This window comes from Jaculus jaculus, chromosome 20 (genome assembly GCF_020740685.1).
Source record: "Jaculus jaculus isolate mJacJac1 chromosome 20, mJacJac1.mat.Y.cur, whole genome shotgun sequence".
NCBI lineage: Eukaryota > Metazoa > Chordata > Mammalia > Rodentia > Dipodidae > Jaculus > Jaculus jaculus.
This window is the reverse complement of record NC_059121.1, coordinates 22,137,948-22,163,329: the sequence shown is the minus strand read 5'-3', so window position 1 is coordinate 22,163,329 and position 25,382 is coordinate 22,137,948. Positions and strand designations below refer to the sequence as shown.

Sequence of the window (25,382 nt, the reverse complement as noted above, 5' to 3'; positions counted from 1 at the left end):
CCCAAAACTTCTTTTTTAAAAAAAATTTATTTATTTGAGAGCAAGAGAATAGGTGTGCCAGGGTCTCTACCCTCTGCAAATGAACTCCAGATGCATGTGCCACTTTGTACATCTGACTTTATGTGGGTATTCAGGAATTGAACCCAGGATATCAGGCTTTGCAAGCAAGGGCCTTTGATGCCAAGCCATCTCCCTGGCTCCAAAACTTGTCTCTCTCTTTTTTCAGAGTTTTTGCTTTGTGAGTGTAGTCAATTCTGACACTTTGTGATTTAGGTGATAGTTTTGTGCCTTACAAAACACTATATGCAGTATTTGAGTTAATTGGATTTGAATTGATAAGTGAGTTTGAATTCAAATACCTTACAATAATCTTTTTTTTTTTAAAACAATAATTTTTTGGTTTATTTTTATTTATTTATTTGAAAGTGACAGACAGAGAAAGAAAGGGGGAGAGAGAGAGATGATGATGGGCGCGCCAGGGCCTCTAGCCACTGCAAATGAACTCCAGACACGTGTGCCCCCTTGTGTATCTGGCTAATGTGGGACCTGGGGAAGCGAGCCTCGAACCGGGGTCCTTAGGCTTCACAGGCAAGCGCTTAACTGCTAAGCCATCTCTCCAGCCCCCTTACAATAATCTTGACGTACAACATTTCTTGTCATTGAACTTATCTTAGCAATTACATCTTTTTGTTACCTTGTTATAGTTCTCTTTGCATCATAAAATTTGATATGTTTTTTACAAGAAAAAATCACCTAAATCTTGCTCATTGCCATAACTGCATTTAAATGTTTAGTGTTTTTTTTCTGTTTTTCCAAAAATATATAGTATAGAACATTTTTGAATCCAGCTTTTAAAAAGTTATTTATTTGCAAGAAGAGAGAGAGAGAATGAGAGGATGGGTGTACCAGGGCCTCTTGCCACTGTAAACGAATTCCAGATACATGTGCCATTTTGTGCATCTGGCTATGGGTACTAAGGAATTGAACCCAGACCATCAGGTTTTGCAAGCAAGCACCTTGCTTCCTAAAAATAATTTCTCAGTTGCATACGATTTTTGTGGGAAGGATTTTTCATAAGTGATTTTTATATTTGTGAGCATTTAAATGATGGTAGCTTTTTACTATCATGAGTATTTATGCCAAATTGTCTAATATATCTCTTCTCCCAGAATGGGACTCAATAGTCTAAATGGTCAAGAGTCCATCTTATGGCTTTCTGTTCCCTTTGGTTCTCAATACATTTTTTATACTGCAAATTTTATTTTATTTTTTAAATTTTATACTGCAAATTTTAATTTTTGGACACAGACTAGGTCTTTCCTCTGAGTCTGAGATTTTTGTTTTTAAATCTTCATAAATTGTTTTTAAATAGCATGCCGTACTATAGCATGTTGTCCATATTGTATTGAGTGTTTGAAACTGAGCATGGTTGTTAAGTCTGCAGCAGGTGGAGCCCTGTCATTGGGCTTGGATCTTTCGTCCCTCCCTAAGCTGTGTTAGAGTCAGCTTGGGCTCTGGCTGTGAGTGCTTGTGGGTGCTGGCTGTTGGGCTCTGGCTGTGGGTGTGTGGAAGCCAGCTTCCTCTGCCATGATGAAGCGCCCCTGGGATCTATAAGCCTGAAAGAAGCCCTTTCCTCCTGTGTGCTCTTTCTCTTCAGGTGTCTGTCCCAGCAGCGAGAAGGTAATTGCCCTGCTTGGTGTGGTGGGAAACCTTTTCCTTGGGGTGACTGCAAACACTAGTCTTTCTCATCAGGGAACAGATGACAGACAGATCTCCAGCCCTGTGACCAGATTTTTCATGAGTGCTTCTCATTAACATTTTTATTTAGTTTTGTGTGCTGATATAGTGTTTAACGTGGTAAAGTACTTGCTGTTAAAGGCATTGCATTTTATTTGGGGAGACAGAAGAATATGAACATTTGAGAACCAAATAATTATAGTAAAAAGAGCATAAAGTAGGAAGAAGTGTGTGTGTGTGTGTGTGTGTGTGTGTGTTCATGTAAGAGTTGTGTATCATGTAGGGTAGCTTTAGATTAAGTGGAAAAGGACCACCTCCCTGAGAGTGACTCAATGAGCTGAAAAGCTTGTAGGGAATCTCAACTGAACATACATAAAGGTTCCAGGAAAAAACAAACTTGGCTTGTTTAGGGAATTAAGACAAAGCAGATGTTGGGGCTGGAGAGATGGCTTAGTGGTTAAGGTATTTGCCTGAGAATCCTAAGGACCCAGGTTTGATTTTCCTGTACCCATGTAAGCCATGTGCACAAGGTGGCTTATGCATCTGAAGTTTGTATACAGTGACTGGAGGCTCCGGTATGCCCATTTTCTCTCTCCCTCCTTTTCTCAGTAAATAAATAAAATGCTAAAAAGAAAGGGCAGATATATTAGTTTCAAATAGTTATTGTAACAAATTACTGCAAGCTGGATAACTTAAAGCAACAGAAGTTTATTTTCTCCATGGCCTTGAAACCAGAAGTTAGAGATCAGCAGGGCTGCCTTCCCTCTGGAGGCTCTAGGAGAGTGTGTGCATCTTTCAGCATCCGATGGCTACAGACCGTCCTTTTAGTTGTCTACTTTCAAAACAATTTCTATTCGTATATATTGAGCCTTTCTTGGATGGATTTTTACCCTTGGGCATCTTTTCCCTTGTTTTTCCCTTGTAAAGCAATTTGGCTCACCCTTAATGGTGGTAATCTATTTAAAGTAGTTTTAGCAACTTACAATCAGTCTCTGTGCCTGTAACTTTAAATTTGTTTGAATTCTTCCAACTTCAAATCATATACCTTTTAGGTTTATACCTTCCACCAAGCACACCAGTCCATTATTCTTTTTTTTTTTTTTAGGATAAGCCATCCTTTTTAAAATTTTTTTAAAAATTTATTTGAGGGTGACAGAGAGTGGGAGAAGAAAAGGTAGGTAGAGAAAGAGAGAGAGAATGGGAACGCCAGGGCCTCCAGCCACTGCAAACAAATTCCAGACGCGTGCGCCCCCTTGTGCATCTGGCTAACGTGGATCCTGGGGAATCAAGGTTCGAACCGGGATCCTTAGGCTTCATAGGCAAGCACTTGACTGCTAAGCCATCTCTCCAGCCCCCAGTCCATTACTTTTAAAGGCATATGCCACCACACCAGATGACTTTTTGTTTGTTTATTTATTTGAGATTGACAGACAGAGAAAGAGGGCGGGGGAGGGAGGGAGGGAGGGAGGACATACATGGGCGCACCAGGGCCTCCAGCCACTGCAGATGAACTCCAGATATGTGTACCCCTTTGTGCATCTGGCTAACATGGGTCCTGGGGAATCGAGCCTTGAACGGGGTCCTTAGGCTTCATAGGCAAGTGCTTAACCGCTAAGCCATCTCTCCAGCCCAGTCCATTACTTTTAAATTCGGCCTTGCTCACATTCTCAGGGCTTTGGTAGAAGAACACTGCCAGCCCTTACACTAGTCCCAACAAAATTCTATGCTGTTGCTCCTTCCCTTTTGAAAGTTCATAAGCCAAGCCTTCACAGCCTACTTAGAGCATTTTCAAATTCTCACCCATAAAATTTGGCTTAATTCACTGTGAAGCTTCTCAAGTTCCAAATACCAAGTCCTTCCACATTTCTCCAGCACACAAGTTCCAAAAGACCAAAATCCACGTGGTCAGATTTACTACAGCAACAACCCCACACTCTTGGTACCAGTTTACTGTTGCAGTCAGCTTTGCATTGCTGGGCAGACATTCAACCAGAAGCGGCTTATGGGAGGAAAGGGGGTTATTTCAGGCTTACATACACCAGAGGAATGCCATCAATGATGGAAGAAGGTGGCTTATTTCATAGAATCACCAACAACCAGAACCACAAAACTCAGTCAGAGGTCCAACTGCTCTCCACACACCTAGTAGGGCTAGACTCAGTTCCGCCCCCGATCTGCCTGTTAGGGGCTCAGGTCTCAAGCTCAGTTTTTTTTTAATTTAAAAAAAAATTTTTTTTTTGTTCATGTTTTATTTATTTGAGAGCAACAGACATAGAGAGAAAGACAGATAGAGGGAGAGAGAGAGAATGGGCGCGCCAGGGCTTCCAGCCTCTGCAAATGAACTCCAGACGCGTGCGCCCCCTTGTGCATCTGGCTAACGTGGGACCTGGGGAACTAAGCCTCGAACCGGGGTCCTTAGGCTTCATAGGCAAGCGCTTAACCGCTAAGCCATCTCTCCAGCCCTCAAGCTCAGTTTTAATAAATACCTGGGTCATTGGGGCCATACATTCAGACTGTCACATTCAAATTACCACACCATCCAAAGCAAGGTTCACGATGTGACACTTGTGTCTGAAGTTTGCTGTGGTGCGCGCATGCGCGCGCACACACACACACACACACACACACACACACACACACATTCATTCACTTCCTCATTTAATAAATATTTTTAAAATAAAATATTTTTTAAAAGAAAGTCTTCAGGGTTTTACTTGAGATAGGAATGATATTGGATCATTGTTCTGGTTTGTTTTTGATAGCTGTGGTATTAATGGTACTACTTATTAGAGCAGTTACCAAAAGTACAAGGCATTTTAATGATGCTATTGTCATTTTTCCTGAATGACAACTCAGATAAATGTTTGGATGACTTTTGAAGTTCATAAATGTAGTCTCTTTTATTTTTAAAATTTTTATTAGCATTTTCCATGATTATAAAAAAATATCCCATGGTAATTCCCTCGCTCCCCCCCACACTTTCCCCTTTGAAATTCCATTCTCCATCATATTACCTCCCCATCACAATCACATAAATGTAGTCTTAAAAGTCATTTAGTGTCTTTTTTTCACTTTAAAAATATATTTTTTTATTTATTTGAAAGAGAAAGGGGGGGAGAGAGGGGGAGAGAGAATATGAGTGAATGAATGAGTGAATTAGAATGGGCACACCAGGGCCTCCAGCCACTGCAAAAAAAATTCTAGATGCATGCCCCCCATGTGTATCTGGCTTATGTGGGTCCTGAGAATTGAACTGAGATCTTTTGGCTTTTCAGGCAAATACCTTAACTGCTAAACCATCTTTCCAGCCCCCATTTAGTGTCTTTTGTGAAAGAAAATTTTGAAAACAAGTATTACCAGAAGATACACTCTTTGGTCCACTCCTTTCAACTTTGGGACTTTTAAAATGAACTTATTTGAAAGAAGATTGTGACTGTGATAAAGCAGTCAGTTGCCTAAGATAGTATTTAGCAACTTAGGCCACCTTTCATTCTTAAATTATTGACATTATTTTCATGTACATGGGCTTTAGAGCTGTACCCTCAAAGTTTTGCCCTACTTGGAGTGAGAGGAAATAAGGAGTGAGTTAGTGGTGAAAGAAGGCATTGAAGGAGTTAGAAGTGAGGAAAAATGACTCACGTTGTCTTCAGCTCAGAGGAATCCCAAGAAATGTTAGAAGATTGGAGAGTTAACATGGCATTCAGTTACTGAATTTCTTACAAAGGTTGAGTGAACTCAGTACAGCAGTTAGTGAACCCCTGCCACAGCAGTGTGTGTGCTTCACAGCGGGTAGTTTGAGAGTCACGTAGGGAGCACGAGCAGTCAGTGAACCCCTGCCACAGCACTGTGTGTGCTTCACAGCAGGTAGTTTGAGAGTCACGTAGGGAGCACGAGCAGTCAGTGAACCCCTGCCACAGCACTGTGTGTGCTTCACAGCGGGTAGTTTGAGAGTCACGTAGGGAGCACGAGCAGTCAGTGAACCCCTGCCACAGCACTGTGTGTGCTTCACAGCAGGTAGTTTGAGAGTCACGTAGGGAGCACGAGCAGTCAGTGAACCCCTGCCACAGCACTGTGTGTGCTTCACAGCAGGGAGTTTGAGAGTCACGTAGGGAGCACGAGCAGTCAGTATTTAGAGCATTGAAGACAAGTTTCAACTACAGCACACTCAAGTTTAATTGAGATTAATCACGAATATTCTGAGTCTGTAGCTGATGATTTACCATGTCATTGAATTTGAAATACTACAGCAGAATGTATATGTATATAAATTGTTTTCAATGCACAAGTGAATTTTCATTAGTTTATAGTGAATTCCTTTTTAATAATGTGGCTACATTAATGTGTTTCACCTGTATATGTTAAAATGGAAGCTTTTGCTGGTTTTTATTTTCCTTTGCCTCTCTGTGACAGGGTCTTACTGTATTGCCAAAGGTAACTTGATCTCATAATGCTACTGCCTTGGGACCCTGCATGCTGCTGTTACTGCTGTATGCCATCATGTTGGCCACAGTGAAACTTTGGCAAATAAATTTCTATACTATAGAATCTGTTACCTGCTAATTTAATTCTGGAGAATATACTGTGAAATACTGAAATATAAACTATATGGCAAGCATTTTAATAATAATACTTGGTTATACTTTTCAAGGATATGGGCGACCTCAGTGACTAAACTTAGTTGGATATCAGCAAACCTTTTGTACATTGTGCTAGGTAGTGAATAATTTAGATTGGCCTAACAGTCTCAGCCACAATTTGGCTGTTGCAGTGTGAAATTACAGCCATATTCATAGATGAATGAATGACTGCTGCAGTAAAATGGAATCCAGAAATGAGTGGGACACTCCTTGGCTGTAGATTATCACTTTTTTTTTTTTTTCTTTAAATCTGAGGTAGGGTCATGCTCAGGCTGTCCTGGAATTCACTACGAAGTCTCAGGGTGGCCTCAAACTCACGGTGATCCTTCTATGTCTGCCTCCTGAATGCATGGATTAAAGGCATGTGCCACCACGCCTGGCGATGATACACTTCAATTCAAAGTAGAAAACTGCTCTTCTTTCTTACAGGATAAATACTCTTCTGGAGCAAATGGAGACACTTTTAGCAGGACTTTAGCCACATCAGGTATGTGTTAAAGCAAAAAGGTAAAAATATTCAGGTTAATGGCTTTAGTAAATGAGGAGCAGAATGATGAACATCATATGGAGTATGTTCTGAAAACTTTTTGGTAATGGGCTGGAGAGTTTGCTCAGTGGTTAAGATGCTTGCCAGCAAAGCCTGATGACCTGGGTTTGATTCCTTCAGGACCCACATAAAGCCGTATGCACAAAGTGACACATGCATCTGAGTTTGTTTGCAGAGGCTACAGGCCATGGAGGTCCCATTCTCTCCCTTCCTTCCTCCTTTCCCCTCTCTCTTTTTTCTCTCTCTGCTTGCAAATAAATAAATAAAATATAAAGAGCCACTTCTGGTGACGAGTCATCCGAATTGCGGTTTTTGGGTGGAGGTACCGTTCCCTCGAGTAGGGAGAGAGGAGAGTGCAGTGTTGCAGTGTTACTTGATCAGGGCGTTGTTGAAGAACTTCCATTCAACCTGGAAGATGCACATTTGGCTTCTAGGTTGCTAAGGATTTTGTCCTGATATGAGGGAGTAAGACAGATTGTAAGATTGTTGATTGTTGAAGCAGTTGGGCATGATGTCAATATATGGCAGACCTGGCCATTGGCAACTGCTTCTGCAATCAGCAGTCCTACAAAGGGCAGCTTTGGGTGTCATTCTTCAGGTGCCATCCTGTTTTTGAGACAGTGCCTCTCAATGGCATGGAGCTTGATGAGTAGGCTAGACTGGCGGGCCAGTGAGCCCCAGGGATCTGTCTGTCTCTACTTCCCCATTGCTGGGGTTACAGGTGCACACTACCATACCTGGCTTTTTAAAATTATTCATTTATTTGAGAGACTGAGGAACAGAAAGAGGCAGATAGAGAAATTGAGAGAGAGAATGGGCATGTTAGGGTCTATAGTTATAGTAAACAAACTCCAAATGCACATGCTGCCTTGTGCCTCTGACTTACATGGGTACTGGGGAATCAAACTTGGATCCATCACAGGCAAGTGCTTTAACCACTAAGCCATTTCTCCTGCCCACTTTTTTGTTTTCCTTTTTTACATGGGTTCTGGGATTAAACTAAGGTCCCCTGGCAGCCACTTTACCAATGGAAGTATTTCCTCAACTTCCATGTGGTTTTAATTTAGAAAAATGTTACTGTGCTAAGGATCCCAAGATGGTAAGGAAAATCCTTGGCATATTTTGGCATACCTGTAATCCCAGCACTTGGGAGGCTGAGGTAGGAGGATTGCTGTGAGTTCAAGTCTAGCCTGATACCACATAGTGAATTCCAGCTCAGGCTGGTCTAGAGCAAGACCCTACCTTGAAAAAAAAAGTCAAATTTGATTGTGGTATGATTAAAGAATTTTGTGCATGTAATACTGGTTTTGCTTAATTTTTTTTCATGGCTGGCCTTGGAGAGAGGTTATCTCCTCTCTCAGCCTTTCGAGTAGTTGGGAATAACAGGCCGGTACCACCAAGCTTGCCTCCTTTTGCTTTCAGGTCAATAATATTCATCCTGTGTGGTCACACTGAAAAGGCTTAAATTTTGCATACTTAGATATTTCTATTTGACTTGCTCCAAAATGTTCTTTACTTTAGAAGTGGAAGATAGTCCTTCTCGAAGAGATCATTTCATGAGAAGTGGATTTGCCTCTGGGAGGAGTTTGGGAAACAGAGGTAAGTATCATTTGATCTTAATCTCTTGACCTGCTGAATAATGAACAGAAGTTCTCATGGCTGTTGGGTGCAAAGCTAGGTCTGTTACAAATTAGTGTAATAAATGTAAATTTTGTTGGTAAAATAAGTCCATTTTTTAAAAATGGCTAGTGGAGTGTGTTGTTGAGAGAAGAGGAAGGGAGAAAGAGCAAGAGCGCGCGAGAGAGGGCGCTCTGTGCATAGTCCAGGCTGACTTTAAAATTCTCTTGGTAGGATGCAGCCCAAGTTGGCCTTGAGTTTAGGATCTTCCTACCCTGGCTAAGGGCTTGGATCACAGGCCTGTGCTACCATGGCTGGCTAATGCCAGTGTTCTTTGTGCTTTTAGTTCTTTGGGATAATAAAGCATATTAGTTGACTGGACAGACAGATTGGTTAGACAAATATATTCTGCAGAGCTGCTGTTTAATTTAGGATTATTGATTTCTAGGTATTGATGTGAAAAGAATATTTGTCAAAACTTTGGAATTAGGAGATTAGGGTGAGAAGGGCTGCTTTCTTGGGTGTTAGGCTTTTTTTTTTTTTTTTTTTTTTTTAAGGTATGTTCACATTGAATCCCAAGCTGGTCTAGGACTCATTCTGTAGCCTAGGCTGGCCTCATACTCCCTGCAGTTCCCCATCTCAACCTTCTGAGAGTGCTGGAATTAGACATGAAGCACCATGTCAGACTAGATTCCTTACAAGGTGGAATGGGAAACATTTTCTGTTAGCTCATTAGTATTTAAGAAGTTATTTAATCAAAGTTGGATTTTTTTGTTGTTGATTTCTTTTTATTTATTTTATTTCACTTATTTGAGAGAGGGAAAGAGGTAGAGAGAGAACGCGCACGTGAGAGAGAATGGGTGCACCAGGGCCTCCAGCCACTGCAAATGACCTCCAGATGCATGCACCACCTTGTGCATCTGGCTTACTTGGGTCCTGGGGAATCTAGCCTTGAACCGGGGTCCTTAGACTTCACAGGCAAGAGCTTAATCACTAAGCCATCTCTCCAGCCCTGTGTTGATTTTTTTTGAGCTGGTATTACATAGCCAAGGCTGCCCTTGGACTCTTGAACCCTAGCCTCCTTCCCTTGTATTCTTCATGCCATTGCATTTTGCCCTTAAGGATGTTTTTAAAAGATGTGGTCTTGAAGATATTTAGTGGTAGAAAAACTGCTAAACTATCTTCCAAGCACTTCATTCCTCTTTTTTTTTATTTTAAGAATTTATTTATTTATTTATATGAGAGAGAGTGAGAGAGAGAATGGGCACATCATAGCCTCCACTGCGAATGACCTGCAGATGTATGTATAACCTTGTGCCATCTGTCTTACGTGGGTCCTGGGGAATTGAACCCGGGTCCTTTAGCTTTGCAGGCAAGCACCTTAACTGCAAAGCCATTCCTCCAACCCCATTCCTGGTTTTTGAAGTAATTGATTTTGCATGTTAAAGAGTTTGTTTAAAACATTTTCAGATGCTGGTGAGTCTAATAAAAGAGAGAATCCACCTACAACAGGGGGTTTTGGAAGAGGAAAGAGTTTTGGAAACAGAGGTAATTACTTACAGTATTTTACAACCAAAACTTAAGTTCCTCCAAGGTTTCAGGTTAATCTTTTGTAGTATGCCACTCTTAAGAATTTGAGGATTCCAAGGGACCCATAGTGTAAGAGCAACAGTTCATGTTGCTTTAGATGTGGTGTCCCATTTATTTATTTATTTATTTTTTGTTAAACACCATTCCATTTTTTTTTTTTCTTTTTCCAAGTAGAGGCTCACTCTAGCTCATGCTGACCTGGAATTCACTATGTAGTCTCAGGGTGGTCTCAAACTCATGGCAGTTCTCTTACCTCTGCCTCCCGAGTGCTGGGATTAAAGGCTACACCACTACACCTGGCTAAAACAGCCATTCCTAATGTATCATCTCTTCAGATGGAGTCACCATATATATGAAAACTAGTTCTTTCTCTTTACTACTCAAGGCTTCTAATCTCCTAAGAATCCATCTTACCTCTTGTATATGAGCTTTAATTCCCTTTTTAGCTAAGCAAAGACCAGTAGAAGCTATGAAATTGCATTTTCCTTAAGAAGTTAAGAATTATAAATCAGCCGGGCATGGTGGCGCATGCCTTTAATCCCAGCACTCGGGAGGCAGAGGTAGGTGGATCACTGTGAGTTCGAGGCCACCCTGAGACTACAGAGTGAATTCCAGGTCAGCCTGAGCTAGAGTGAAACCCTACCTTGAAAAACAACAACAACAACAAAATTATAAATCAGACCTTACAGTTTAAGATCAGGTCCAATAATGTATAAGTTGAAGATCTTCCTTCCCAAACATTTTGGAACTTCAACACTGATTCTTAGAGGAAGAAGGAGGAACAACCAGCAGTTAGGAGAATAATTTCATTTTCTAGGCAACTTCAAAGATTACAAATATTTAAGTGAATAAGATAATTTGTCTTAGTTTTGGAGAATTCATTCTTCCATAGGGATTATCTACATATTTTGAAATTATGTATCTTCTCAAAGATTTTTTTTTTTTTGCTACTCAGTCCTATAGTGGGCTATATGGTACTTGATTTCATATGTAGATTTGGTATTAAATTTCCATGAAATTTTATGCTGAAAGATAAATTTTGTTGAACCTGAAGATGTTCAGTGATGGAGATATATACACATCCATTTTGTGTGTCAGTCAAATGAAGTGTCCAAATAGTAATTGGTTCTTGTATTAGGGCAGCCCAAAGATATCTGTTGTATAATTTAGTTAAGATAATAATTGACAGGCATTCCATATACTATGCTGACTGGGGAATAGAACCTGGGTCCCCAGGCTTTGTAGGCAGGCTCATTTACTGCTAAGCAATCCTTCCAGTCCAGATACAGGTTTTTATAAAATGAAAAATTTTAAAAGCATATCTTTGTTTTTTTTTTTGAGGCAAGCCCAACAGACTGGCCTTTTTTATGTGGCAGGGGAGGGAGCGGAGAGAGAATTGGCACACCAGGGCCTCCAATCAGTGCAATTGAACTCCAGATGTGTGCATTGTCTTGGGTGCATGTGTGACATTGCACACTTTTGTCTTTGTGAATCTGGCTTACGTGGGGCCTGGAGAGTCTATCATGAGTCCTTTAGGCTTCGCAGGCAAGTGCCTTAACTGCTGACCCATCTCTCCAGCCCCCAAAAGCATATCTTAAGTGGTTTTAATTGGTAAATAAAATGAAAATGGGATTTCTGTGTTACTGAGAGGGGAAAAATGATCATAGATTGGGATATAATTTAGTTGAATTGTTCTATGTGGCAGATGAGTTAGTGAATTAATTTTTAAATTTAAATTATTTTGAAGTTTTGAATGGCAAGCATATTGTGGTTATATTGACATATGCCCTTGTCTTAGCCTTGTACATACAGAGGATCATAGGATATTTGAGGTTAATACAAAATTTACTGAAAGTAAAAAAGTAATGGCATTTCTGTTAAGGTACTGTTTTTAACCTTTAAGAGAGCTGATAACCTGACAGAAATCTTAGTGTAAATGGAATGCGTTGTCATTCAGATGCAGAGATACAATTATATATAGTTTACCTTGTTTTAAAAGTGTATCATAACCAGTTATCCCTGAAAGACTTTTTTAAAGCTATAGAGTATAGACTTCTCCCCAGAAATTTGCAATTTCATTTCATATTTTGTATAGGTTTTTTAAATAACAGGTTGGAAGAAGGTCATAGCTCTGGTTTCTGGAGAGGTAAGTTGTGTTTTGTGGTAATGTTAAAAACTGTAATGGCAGGAGAACATACAAAAGAGAAATTCAAATCGGGCATTTCAGCCTGGTCCAGTTCTAACGCAGGTGTTTGAAGCAGCGCTAGGCTCCTCAGTCAAGGAGCATGATTTGTAGATGCCAAGGTCATCTTAGCATAGCTCATTGCCACTTACCTCGTTCATCTATGAGGTAAAGACTGCTGAATTTTATGTTTTCAGAAGAAAAGGGGATAGGCATTAGAAAAAGTAAATTAGGGAGCCGAGTAGATGCCTTGCTTTGTAAAGTGCTTGCCACACAAGCACTAGCACCCGAGCTTGGATCCCCAGGATTCAATATCTTGGTACTATGATTCACCTGTAATCCCATTACTGTGGAGGTAAGATGGGGTTTCTGGGTGTTTCTAATTGACTAGTCTAGCTGAATCAGTTAGCTACAGGTTCAGAGTGAGAGATTCTGTCTCAGAAAATAGACTGGCCATGCCTAGTTCTGGGATTTTGGAACCATCTTCTTCTAGGTAATTGAGTACTGAAAGGAGAAAGGGGTGTGCTGTCACTTCCCGTTCTCACCCGAGTCAGTCACATCACCCGAGGCCCTCCTCCTTAGGACAGCTTGCCTCTTCTTCCCATAACCCTTTAAATGTCCCCTTTCTCTGTTCTTAGCATTCCAAAGAGCCACCCCCCCCCCCCCGGGCTCTCTTTCTGTTGCTTTAGATCCTGCCAGTTTCTCTTGGCATTAAAAGTTCTGGGCTGGAGAGATGGCTTAGCAGTTAAGACGCTTGACTGCAAAGCCAAAGGACCCAGGTTCAATTCTCCATGACCCACATAAGCCAGATGCACAGGTGGTACATGTGTCTCAAGTCAATTTGCAGTGGCTAGAGGTCCTGGCATGCCTATTTTCTCTCTCTCTCTCTCTCTCTCTCTCTCTCTCTCTCCCTCTCACACACACACACACACACACACAAATAAGTAAATAATAAAAATAATTTTTTAAAATGTTCTTAGGCTCAGGTAGAAAGTGATTGAGGAACATACCTAACATTGACCTCTCTTGTCTACATACATGTGTACACAAATGCTTGTGCACCTGCATATACTCACTCACATACTTAGCATGTACTAACATGCTTAGAAGTGAATTAATTGCTAAAAGTAAAACAAAACATTCTGTTTAAAGTACTTCCTCTTGGGGGAATACAGATAATAATGTTGCTAGAAGACAGATAACTGCTTTCCCAGGTCCAACAGAGTAGTTGTGAGTGAGACCTTAGAATTTCTATTCCAGAAGCACCCCTGGTGATTCTGATGCCTCCTCTGTTTGGAAACCATGCACGTCATAAAACAGTCAGAGTTGCAGAGTCTGTTCAGCTCTGCCTTCCACCTGTGGGCCGCGTGAGCGACCCTGGAGCCGGTTGTTCGCCTCTCTTGAAGCTGGTTCTTTTTTTGAGGTGTAGCCCAGGCTGACTGAGGACTCTCTCTGTAATTCCAGGCTGGCCTCCTACTCATAGAGGATCCTTCTGCCTCTACATCTGAGTGTTGAGATTAAAGGCGATGGGCACTACCATCTGATAGGTTGTTAGGCCCACTGCGTAGAAATTGATATAAAAGCACAAAGCTCAGCACTAGACACATTCGTCTTATATGGCATCCATCTTTCTTCAGCAGATACTTGAAGCTTGAGCTTGGGATGCAGCTCAGTGGTAGAGAACTTACTTACTCATGTGCCCAAGACCCTGGGTTCCTTCCCCAACACCATAGGAAAGAAATAAGGATTGGTATTGCTCTGCTTTATAATTCCTGAAGTCAAAACTGAGACTAGACACAGGAGAGAGAAGTTAGTTGGTAAAGTGCTTGCCTTGCAAGCATGAGGACCTGAGTTTGAGTGTTACGACCCACATTAAAAAAGCATGGGCTTGTAACTAAACTCAGGATCATTATTTGACTTGTATTTAGCTTTGTGTTTTAGACTTGGAGAGATAACTTCTTGCAATAATTTATTTTGAAATAGCTTGAGCCATAAGAAGTTACAAAAATAGTACAGTTGATTTTCACCCAATTTCTGTCGTTATTTAATGTCTTAGGGTGGTCAAAATAGCCATAGGTTTTTTTCAGGGAAGTAACAGGTCAAAGATGATGTAAGATTCCCTTCTCTTTGCCAGCTCTTACAAATCTGTAGGATTTTTCTTCTTACATTCAGGTAGTAAATTTCAGCTGTTACTAATCTTAAGGCTAACCTTCTTCTATTTCTTGTTCATCTCCCTTAAGTCTTCCTTTCCAGAAAGTCAGGTTACGTATCAGGTGACTTCAGATGCTCAAACAGGACTCTTCAGATGTCAGGAACATCTATTTTTTTATTTTATAAAAACATAGTAAGCTTGTACATTTTTGTACAGGAATTTAGCTGATAGACTAAGCTGTCACTTGATGTCATTAAAGTTTTTGGGCACTAAACATTAATAACATGTACAAAGATACCTTGAAAGCATCTTTGTATTTCCAACACATGGCATTGAAGCTTCCAGAAAGTTTGGAGTTATATTACTAATAGAACTGTAAATTAAAAAAAAAATTACTCATTCCTAGTCACTGAGTTCTTTTAAAATAATCATTTAGTTAGTTGCAAGCAGAGACAGACAAAGACAAAGAGAATGGGCACACCAGGCCCTCTAGCTGCTGTAACAAGCAGAGGCATGTATCATGTTTGTGTATCTGGCTTTATGTGGGTGCTGGGGAATCGAACTCTGTTAGGTTTTGGAGGAAACACTTTAAACCACCGAGCCATTTCTCCAGCCTGTCACTGTGAACTTTCGTAATGAACTCGGGGAAGGGAGAACTGGGCATTCATTTTAATCATTTCTCCAGATAACGTTTTATTTATATTTTGGGGTGTTCTTTGAGGTAGGGTTTCACTCTAGCCCAGGCTGACCTGGCACTTACTCTGTAGTCCCAGGCTGGCCCTGAATTTACAGTGATCCTGCTACACCTCTGCCTCCTGAGTGCCAGGAGTAAAGGTGTGCACTATCTTACCTGGCCAGATGACTTTTATGGAACTGTTAGTATAATGAATTACCCTTACACCACGGTAGATAAGAATGCTGGAAATACTACTTGTTACTGTCATGAAACAGAAAAGGCAGGATGATTTGAATTGTTTCATTAGGATGAAGAAAAATTGCAATGTATTTAGAAAATTATTAAGAGCAGTACATTACAGAAATAAAAATGATGACATTTATAAACACAGCAGCCATGTATATGTTTCTAGAGGCCTGTGCGCCACGGCTGAGAACTGCTTGATTACTTGTGTGATTGTTCTTTTCCTTTTTGGCTTTTTGTGCCTAGAAGATAAGTGGGGATTTAGTATGTGCTCAATTATATATTGAATATTTAATATGAGGTAAATTAGATATTTTGTATAGTGCATTTACCTGGAGTAATATTTTTATATTTCTGTTAAAATTATTTCAAGAATTAAAATGTCTATATTTTAAGGATATATTTTGTATTCCTACCAGTTTATCTTGCTACCATGCTATTCTTTAGCTACAATGTCTTCAGAGTTATTTGAATGCTATTCACATGTTACATTTTTATTCAAGAGTCTAATAATGACTGTGAAGAAAATCAAGCTCGGAACAGAGGGTTTTCCAAGAGAGGCGGTAAGGACAATGCCTTGCAACAGATTGTATATAACCACTAAACCGACAATGTGGACCATAGACGGGTTGAAGGGAAATAATTCTGATGTTGAAAATCATTAAAATAACTTTGGTTTGTGTTTCCTCCTTTTAGTTCTTCCTTAGGTATATGTCTCTCATATATATATAATTTTTTTTTTTTTTTGGTTTTTTGAGGTAGGGTCTCACTCTAGCTCAGGCTGACCTGGAACTCACTCTGTAGTCTCAGGGTGGCCTTGAACTCACGGTGATCCTCTTACCTCTGCCTCCTGAGTGCTGGGATTAAAGGCGTGTGCCACCATGCCTGGCTATGTCATATAATCTTTTAAAATTATTTATTTATTTACTGGAGAGAGCGGGGGGGGGGGAGGGAGGGAGAGACAGAGAAAGAAAATGGGTGTGCCAGGCCTTCAGCCATTGCAAATGAACTCCAGATGCATGTGCCACCTTGTGCATCTGTCTTTCGTGGGTCCTGGGGAATCAAACCTGGGTCTTTTGGTTTTGCAGGCTAGTGCCTTAATCGCTAAGCCATCTCTCTAGCCCTGCCATACATTCTTTTCTTGGTATTGAGCACTGACACCAAGGCCTTATGCATGCCAAGAAAGAGCCATATCCCAGCCCCTCCTACTCTGATTTTTAAAAAAGCTTTATATTGACAGTTTTCATAAGTATAGAAAATAAACCATAATAATTTCCTCCCAACAGTCCATTGTCGTCCTCCCATTGAATCCCTTCTTCTTCCCAGTCTTCATTCTATTCTGATCCTGTGAATTTGTGAGTGACTGTTTAGGAGGCCCACCTCTCCATTCTGATGTTGAGAATATGCTATAATTTCCAAAAGAGGTTTGTTGTGACTATTGATCAGTCACAACATAAATGAATTGGGAAAGTATTTGTCTTGAATAGGCTCATTGTAAATTTGGGAAAATGAAGAAAAATGCAGATTACTTTTGTTCAAATCTAGCAGTATCCCATCAGTGAATTTGAGGTGAGATGCTATAAAAATGACCACGTATACTTTCGATTAATTATGAAGACATGATAGGGCAGCAACAACAAGTGCTCTCAAAAAACATAGTGAAGCTACTATAAAATTGCAACCGGCATGTAAATCTTGATAAAACAGTTTTCCTGGTTGGAAGCACATGGTTGGTCAGACAAATTGTTATTCCTGCAACTTGGAAACATCCTTTCTTTCTGTGCATGAGATGGTTAGCTGTCTCTCCCTACTGAAGTAGAACTTCTTGGTTTCAGATTGAATGAAGATTTTCTTAAATTGAACCTTAAGATAATTTTGCAAAGATGTGATGTTGGAGAAAAAAATTCAAGAACAATAAACATGATATATGTTTTAGTTACCTCCTCCCTTTACAGTGCTGAGCATTGAAGTCAGGACCTTGTGCATGCTAGGCAAACACTTGACTGCTGAGCTGCATCCTGTCCCAGTCTTACTGTTTTTTTAATTAATAAAATTTTTTTGACATATTGTTTAGAATTGTTGCCCATTTAAAAAAATTTATTTGAGAGAGAAGGGGGGGGAGAGAGAGAGAGAGAGAGAGAGAGCGGGGAGGGAGGGAGGGAGGGAGGGAGAATGTGAATGGGCACACCAGGGCCACTAACCACTGCAGATGAACTCCAGATGCATGTGGCACCTTGTGAATCTGGCTTATATGGGTACTGGAGAATGAAACCTGGGTCCTTAGGCACCTTAACCGTTAAGCCATCTTTCCATCCCCAGCCCATGTTTTTAAATTTCTGTTTGTTTTCTGGAGAACAGTGAATATCTTTGTTCTACCTTTACTTAAAATTGATTTAATGTAAATTTAAACAGTGCAGCCAAAAGTCATGTATAATACTATGTGATTGTAGGGTGGTTAGTAAGCCACACCTGCTCTTGATTCTGATTCCTCCTTTTTTTTTGGTGAGATAGGGTCTTACTTTAGCCCAGGCACTCAGTAGTCCCAGGCTGTGTTCGAACTCACAGTGATCCTCCTTCCTACCTCTGCCTCCTGAGTGCTGAGATTTAAAGGTATGCACCACCATGACTGGCTTTATTCCCATTCCATATAGACATACACATTTGAAGATGTGAAGTTATCAAATAATGGTCATTTGATAAATATGTGTAAGTTTTTTTTGAAATATAACACAACATAGATGCATGTACCATAAGTGTGTATGTAGCACAGTTCTTTTTCACAAACTGAGCACTTTGTTCAGTGTTCACTACACCTCGGTTAAAAAATAGAAATTACTAGCCCCTTAGCCAAAGCTCATTTCATGGTCATTTCACTCACTAGAAACATCTTCCTGAAGGTTAACCTCTATCATGTCTTCTAGCACTATAGATACATTTTGTCTGCTTTGTATTTGATATGATGGGAATCATACAGTATGTACTGTCTTGTTTCTGGCTTCTGCTTAATGTATTTGCAGGTTAATGCCTATATTCCTGATCATTGTAGATTGTGTCTTTGCTGTGCAGTATTCTTTTTCCTACTCTTCTAATCATGAATATTGGAATTACTTTCAGTTTGGGACTATTATGAAAGTGCTATTGTGGATGCTCTGTTGGTTGTTACATTGGTACAGAGAAGTAGAATTGCTAGCTACCAGGATATGTATGAATGTATCTATGTGTACATATTATGTATCCATATGTAAACATCTTTGTAGCTTTTATATATATATATATATATATATATATATATATATATATATATATATATATATATAGTGTATATATGGATATATAGTTATCAATATCTATGTATCATGTGTGTATATATATATATATATATATATATATACATGTGTATACACACACACATATACATATGTCATTAATAAATTTTGAGGTGTTTTAAAAGAGTTTATAATACTAGGATGTATATTCCCATATCCTCACTAATACACTTGATCTTTTTTCTTTCCACTTTAATCATTCTGCTAGGAATTTGGTGGCACATTTTTGATAGAATGAAATGTGGAACACTACATGCATTTATTGGGTACTTGGACAACATCTTTGGTCAAGTGACCATTTAAGATTGTTGTCTATTTTTCTATTGAGTATCTTTATTTTTACCTTTTTATTTATGAATGATACTGATAGGAGCCAGGTAGCTTTTTTCATAGGTAGTCAGTCAGGGACAGAGGCATAAGGATAGAACATGGTTGTCATCTTGACTGCCCTGACAGGACTAGAACCAGTGTCTGACCCAGTCTCATTCAAGATAGCTCAGTTGGTAAAGTACTTGCTGTATGAGCATAAGAATCTATGATTAAGTTCAACACCATGTAAAACTTGAGCATGGTGGCACATGTCTGTAATTCCATGCTGCAGAGGCAGAGACAGGAGGACCCCTGTGGCTTGCTGGCTAGCTAGTCTAGCTGAATTGGTGAACTCCAGGTCAGTGAGAGACCTTGAAGAAGGTATGTGGGCATTCCTAGGAATGACACCCGAGATTGTCCGTTAACCTCCGCATAATGTTCATGCACACACAAATGTGTGCACATACAAACATAAATGTGCATGTACACCACATGCACACAAAATATCGCCAAGGAATTCTCTACATTGGAAGTGGCAAACATGAATGCAGTTACTAGATTGGAAAATAGAATCAGAATGTGGGAAGGAAGGCTCTTCAAAGAATAGCTGGGGTTAGGGGGCTTAGTGGGTGAAGAGCTTGCTGTGTAACCACATATCAGATTCCTGGCACTCATAAGTGCTGGGTGGCTGTAAAACCAGAGCTTGGAGGCAGAGATAGGGAATCTTTGTGGCAAGCTTGCTAGCTAGACTAGCTGAACCATGAGCTCTGAGCCAAGGGAGCTACTCTATCAATCAAATCAAGATATCAGTGATCGAGGAAGACACAGTAAATCAACTTCTGTCTTCCACACAGACACCGAAAAGGCTTTCCCAGAGTTGAGTCAAATGAGTCCTGAGTATATTAAATAAGAACATCTCACCCTTGTGTATGCATTGCAATTATAGTATTTGAAAGGTTAAAAATAGCAGAAAAAAAAGAAAAGATTCATTTTTAATAGAAGAATACCCTTGAAACAGATTTTTTTTTCTTTAGTAAAGGTAAAGTCCAGAAGACAGAATACTAAATTCTGAATTCTGAGGGAGAATAGCTCTTAAACTACTATATTCATATGTTTAGGTACCAATGGGAAATAATGCTGTTTATATAAAAATCATAGTTAAAACTTCTAGGCATTTGTATGAAGAGCTGTAAGATCATTGGCAGTACTAAGAAGGCACCTGAATGCAGAACAGAAGGAATAGGAAACAATGCTAATGAGCCAAAAATAGATAAAGTGTGAACTTGGCAAACACATGGGTAGATTTTACCATTGGCTATATAGACTAATGATGACTTAAGGATGTTAGAAGTACAAAGAACTAAGATAATCAGCAAATAAAAGGCTTATATTCATTTTCAGTTCACATGAAAGAATAGATAGAAACAGAAAGATTTTTAAGTAAAATTAAAGGGTAATTAGAGAAAGAAAAAAAATAAGGCACATGACTTCATAATAGATACAACCCAGTAGGAGAGTAGATAGAACTCAATGGGAACAGGACTAGATTGAAAATAATTTAATTCTCAATTGTTTGAGATGAAATTGATAATATATAGGTTACCATTGGGGTAAAATTAACTAGAAGCATTGAAAAGAGAACAAAAAATTGAAAAAACAGTAAATTAAAAACATGAAAAACAAGATGGTAGAGATAAAAATCCATAATCATAACTGAGGTAAACACATTTCACCTCAGAATTAAAAATAGAGGTGTTAATATTAGCCCAAAGACAGTTCATGCAGAGATGGGAGATGAAATAGAATTTAAGGTAGACATATTAGGAGTAAGTTAATTCATCAGGAAGATATTACGATTTTGAATGTGGCTTGAATCTAAACATTCTTAAAATATATGAAGCCAAACAGTAAACATTTTGGGAAAAATGTGTTCTAATAGATTTTAGCTGCCTTTTCCCCCCAGAAATTAGTAAGATTGAACAAACCAGAAATTACCAACAATGCAGAGGAGTTGAGTACTATTTTTACCGGTTATAGTAATATTTGTTTGGATTTATATGCTCTTAAAAATGAGTAGAATTGTACAATGTTCCATAAGCATATATCACAATCATGTGCAAGTTGACCATCTATCTCAGATTATCCCATATATATCATGTGCCATATTCCGTCATTAGATGAAATAAAGGCAAAAATCAGTAATAAGCCAAACCTTTGCGATTTGAAAACTGAATTTCCCAGTTTATGGATACCAAACCATGTGGAAATGTGAGCTTTATTTTTAAGCTATAACAGAAAACATTATAGATCATATCTAGTCTCCTTTTTTGTGTGCATAGTATGTGTGGCACGCCGTTTGTGTATCTGTGTCTGTCTGTCTTTATGCATGTGTGTGCAGATGCCCATGCATCATGTGCATGTGTGTGGAGCCCAGAAGAAGACATCAGTTGTCTTCTACCACTCTGTCCTGTTTTCCTAGCACAGAATTATGTCATTGAACCTAGAGCTACCTGTTTGTTTATTTTTTTTTTGGTTAGACTGGCTGACTGAGGTGCCCAGTAATTCTTCTGTCTCCACACCCTCCATAGTGCTGGAGTTCCAGGCGTGAACAGTGGTGCCTGGCTTTTTGTGTAGACGTTGAGGATTGGATTCAGGTCATCATGTTGTGCAGTAAGCACTCTTACATGCTGAGCCATCTTTCCAGCCCAGAACATATCAGACTGTCTTAGGGTATGCAGCAGAAGCAGCTGGTTCTTAAAGGCAATTTTATAGCCAAAACTGTACCCATTGCATAAGAAGCAAGTGAGCTGAATTAAATAAATAATTAAGAAAAAAAGGCAGTTGTGGTGGCGTATGTCGGTAAGAGATTGCTGATGAGGCAGTGGATCAGGAGTTTGAGGCCAGCCTGGGTTACACATTTGCCAGGTGTGGTGGTGTACACCTTTAATCCCAGCACTTGGGAGGCAGAGGTAGGAGGATCACCATGAGTTTGAGGCCACCCTAAGACTACATAGTGAATTCCAGGTCAGCCTGGGCTAGAGTGAGACCCTAATTTGTGGGGGAGAAGAAAGACTAGAGGTATATGGCATGTTCCATATACCATAACAAACTAAACATGTTACTTAAATATGTATTTGACAATATTAACAGAAGAGCAGAGAAATTTAAAGTAATTAAGAGTGTTGATTGAATGTTGGGATGGAGAGGTGTTTAGAAAGGAGGAAACAGAAACTTATGTTTGTAGCTATGTTAGGGAGAATTTGTCTAGCTGGAAGATAGATGCATAGGTTGTCATTTTATTATATTTTCAACTCAGATTTATGTTATCATATGTCTTATTTTTTTTACTTTCATAAAAGGGGAAGAAGATGCCTGAAGGTAAACTTCATTGAAAAGACATAGACTTGACAAAGTCTTTAAAGTGGTAAATTGGAGAGATGGCCTAGTTGTTAAGGCACTTGCCTGAAAAGCCAAAGGACCTAGGTTCAATTCTCCAGGACCCGCATGAGCCAGATGCACAAGGTGGCATGTGCATCTGGAGTTCACTCACAGTGGCTAGAGGCCCTTGCAGCCCATTTTCTCTCTTTGCCTCTCTCTCAAATATTTTTTAAGAAGGTCAGTTGGCACAACCATTTTAGAGTATGGACTGTTGACAGATTATGGAGTGTAACATTTAGGTAATAGAAGTATAAATATGAATCTACTTTGTTTTTTGTTTTCGGTGGTGCTGAAGATAAAACCTGCACCCTTTAACGTGCTTGGCTACCACTCAGCTACATTCCCAGCTCCAGTGACAGGACTGAATTAGTTTGGTTTCATTTTAATACAGGCATTTAAAGTACATATCATCTACTGTTGAGTAGAAAATGCAGGGCTTTTTTTTTTTAATTTTTATTTATTTATTTATTTGAGAGCATCAGACACAGAGAGAAAGACAGATAGAGGGAGAGAGAGAGAATGGGCGCGCCAGGGCTTCCAGCCTCTGCAAACAAACTCCAGATGCGTGCGCCCCCTTGTGCATCTGGCTAACGTGGGACCTGGGGAACCGAGCCTCGAACCGGGGTCCTTAGGCTTCACAGGCAAGCGCTTAACCGCTAAGCCATCTCTCCAGCCCAAATGCAGGGCTTTTATCAGTCATGCATAGGGATGAATAGTTGCAAGTGTACAGACTAGACATTGTCGGTTTATTCTCTGTGTACTTGGCACTTTGGTTTGGGAAGTGGTCCCCTTTTGCTTTAGGTGGAGTCCAATTTTACTAGTAGTTTATTACAGGAAATGGGAATTTATATGTGTCTACCTCTTGGTGCTTTGATTAAGGTGTTTATTACTTCCTTTGGTGGGCAAATAGAAACTTGGGTTTTCTTATCCTTTTGTAGATTGTAGAAATTTAGTTAATGGTGCAGTTGTGGCAACTTTCAGTGTTGTATTTAAGCAACACTGTTCTTTTACACATTTTTAACTTTGATTCTTAAAGCAAGTAATGTTCTTTTTTAAAACTTTTATTTGTTTGAGAGGGAGAAAAAGAGAGGCATATAGAGAATAGATGTGCTTGGGCCTTCAGCCACTGCAAAAGAACTCCAGATGCATGTGCCACCATGTGCATCTGGCTTATGTGGGTCCTGGGGATTGAACCTGGGTCCTTTGGCTTTGCAGGCAAGCACCTTAACCACTAAGCCATCTCTCTAGCCCATGTTCTTTTTTTTTTTTAAACTAGTTCTAACAATATGTGTATTAATAAGGTAGAACATTGATAGGTCACTGTGTCTTTCTAATATCTTTCTGTTAATGTCTTCATGTTTTTATTTAATGTCATTTAATTATACAAAGCTTAAATTGAATTTGATTACTGTGTCTCCAAGATTTCTTTGTCACTGTTGTTACTTTGTGCTGTTCTTGTATGTGCTTTACTATTATAGGCTGTCAAGATGGAAATGATTCAGAAACCTCGGGGCCATTCAGAAGAGGTGGAAGAGGTAGTTTCCGAGGTTGCCGTGGAGGATTTGGTCTGGGAAGATCAAGTTAGTAGTGGATTGTGAATGTTGTGCTTCATTTTTAAAGAAGGAAATGATTAAAAATAATCCAAACCCCTCTCACATAAAGTTGTTAGTAGAATTCAATAAGATTAATAATGTAGCAAATTAAAACAGCATAGTAATTGATAAAATTACCCACCATACACACACACCACGTTATTTTTAGATACATATGTAATTACTTATTGGTTAAGTTGGATCCCATGAATTTTTTTAGGTGTTTGTATTACCAGTTTTTTAGTATTAGGTGTTTTGGAGCCTTGGGAATATGGCTGACCTTAAACCTAAGTAGCCTTCTGTACAGCTCTACCCTTTAACACATTTCTCTCACCAACACGGCTTTCTATGTGAAACACTTCTAGCCACCATTTTTCTAAGGTGTTGTTTTCAGAAGTCACTGTAGAAATGCATGTGTCTCTTTAATAGAGGGCAATTTAGGGACTTTGAAAGCTAAAACCATCAATACATATGTAATAAAGATTTCAGTGAAGAAGTTGCCCATTTTAAAAACCGTGAAATATCGGAAGGGCTGGTAATGTTAGATTGGGCAATAGTGGGAGCAGGATGGTAACTTGTGATCAAGTGGTGAAGTGATTCATGTTGGTTTCTGAGTATAGTAACTGCAGCTCTTGACAGGAGATTTATCTTTCATGTATGCAATGCTTGGGCATAGCATGACCCTTATTTTATAAAACAATTTTTTTTTTTTTTGGTGTTTTGAGGTAGGGTCTCACTCTAGCTGAGGCTGACCTGGAATTCACTATGGAGTCTCAGGGTGGCCTTGAACTCATGGCAATCCTCCTGCCTCTGCCTCCCAAGTTCTGGGATTAAAGGTGTGTGCCACCACACTTGGCTCTTAACAATTTTTAAAGAAGTAATTTGTGCTGAAGCATGTAATATGTGGAGAAATTATTTTGTGACACTTAAAAAGTTCTCATTGTGATTCTTGTTGCACTGTTTTACATCACATCTTTGGACTTCTGACACCATGACTTGCACTTGTTTTCTCTTTGCTGAGTGATTGTTCACAGCTCTAAAAGGTAAAATCTAATTTTACTTTTTAAAATGAAGGTAATGAATATGAGCAAGATGAAGGAATGCAGCGGAGTGGTGGCCCTTTTGGTTCCAGAAGACCTACAGTAAGTGGTTCAGGTGAGAATCAAACCTTATTCATGTATTACTCATGCATATACTTTAAGCAAGAGGGTATATTTATACCATGCTGGCTCATGATTTTACCTGTATTTTGGTTCTGTAGCCAGGTACACATGAGCAGGTTTTCTTTTCCTAGAAAATTCATGCCCTGTGAATTTCTTCTTATGTGTTAACTGTC

At 39.5% G+C, this 25,382-nt stretch overlaps 1 protein-coding gene across 6 annotated transcripts in view; it reads left to right on the top strand.

Moving 5' to 3' along the window:
- The window catches only part of Ddx4 (DEAD-box helicase 4), a 58,133-nt gene that overhangs the window by 1,771 nt on the left and 30,980 nt on the right, over positions 1 to 25,382 (top strand). For 2 of the 6 annotated variants that reach the window (XM_045139002.1, XM_004664932.2), the window contains exons 2-8: positions 6,804 to 6,867; positions 8,446 to 8,520; positions 10,009 to 10,086; positions 12,224 to 12,274; positions 15,885 to 15,944; positions 23,933 to 24,034; positions 25,121 to 25,201. In XM_045139002.1, coding sequence (XP_044994937.1) covers positions 6,804 to 6,867; positions 8,446 to 8,520; positions 10,009 to 10,086; positions 12,224 to 12,274; positions 15,885 to 15,944; positions 23,933 to 24,034; positions 25,121 to 25,201 — 511 coding nt within the window. Of the gene's footprint in view, positions 1 to 6,803; positions 6,868 to 8,442; positions 8,521 to 10,008; positions 10,087 to 12,223; positions 12,275 to 15,884; positions 15,945 to 23,932; positions 24,035 to 25,120; positions 25,202 to 25,382 lie in introns of all 6 variants that reach the window. The other 4 variants (XM_004664931.3, XM_045139003.1, XM_004664933.2 and 1 more) reach the window with 4 other exon arrangements.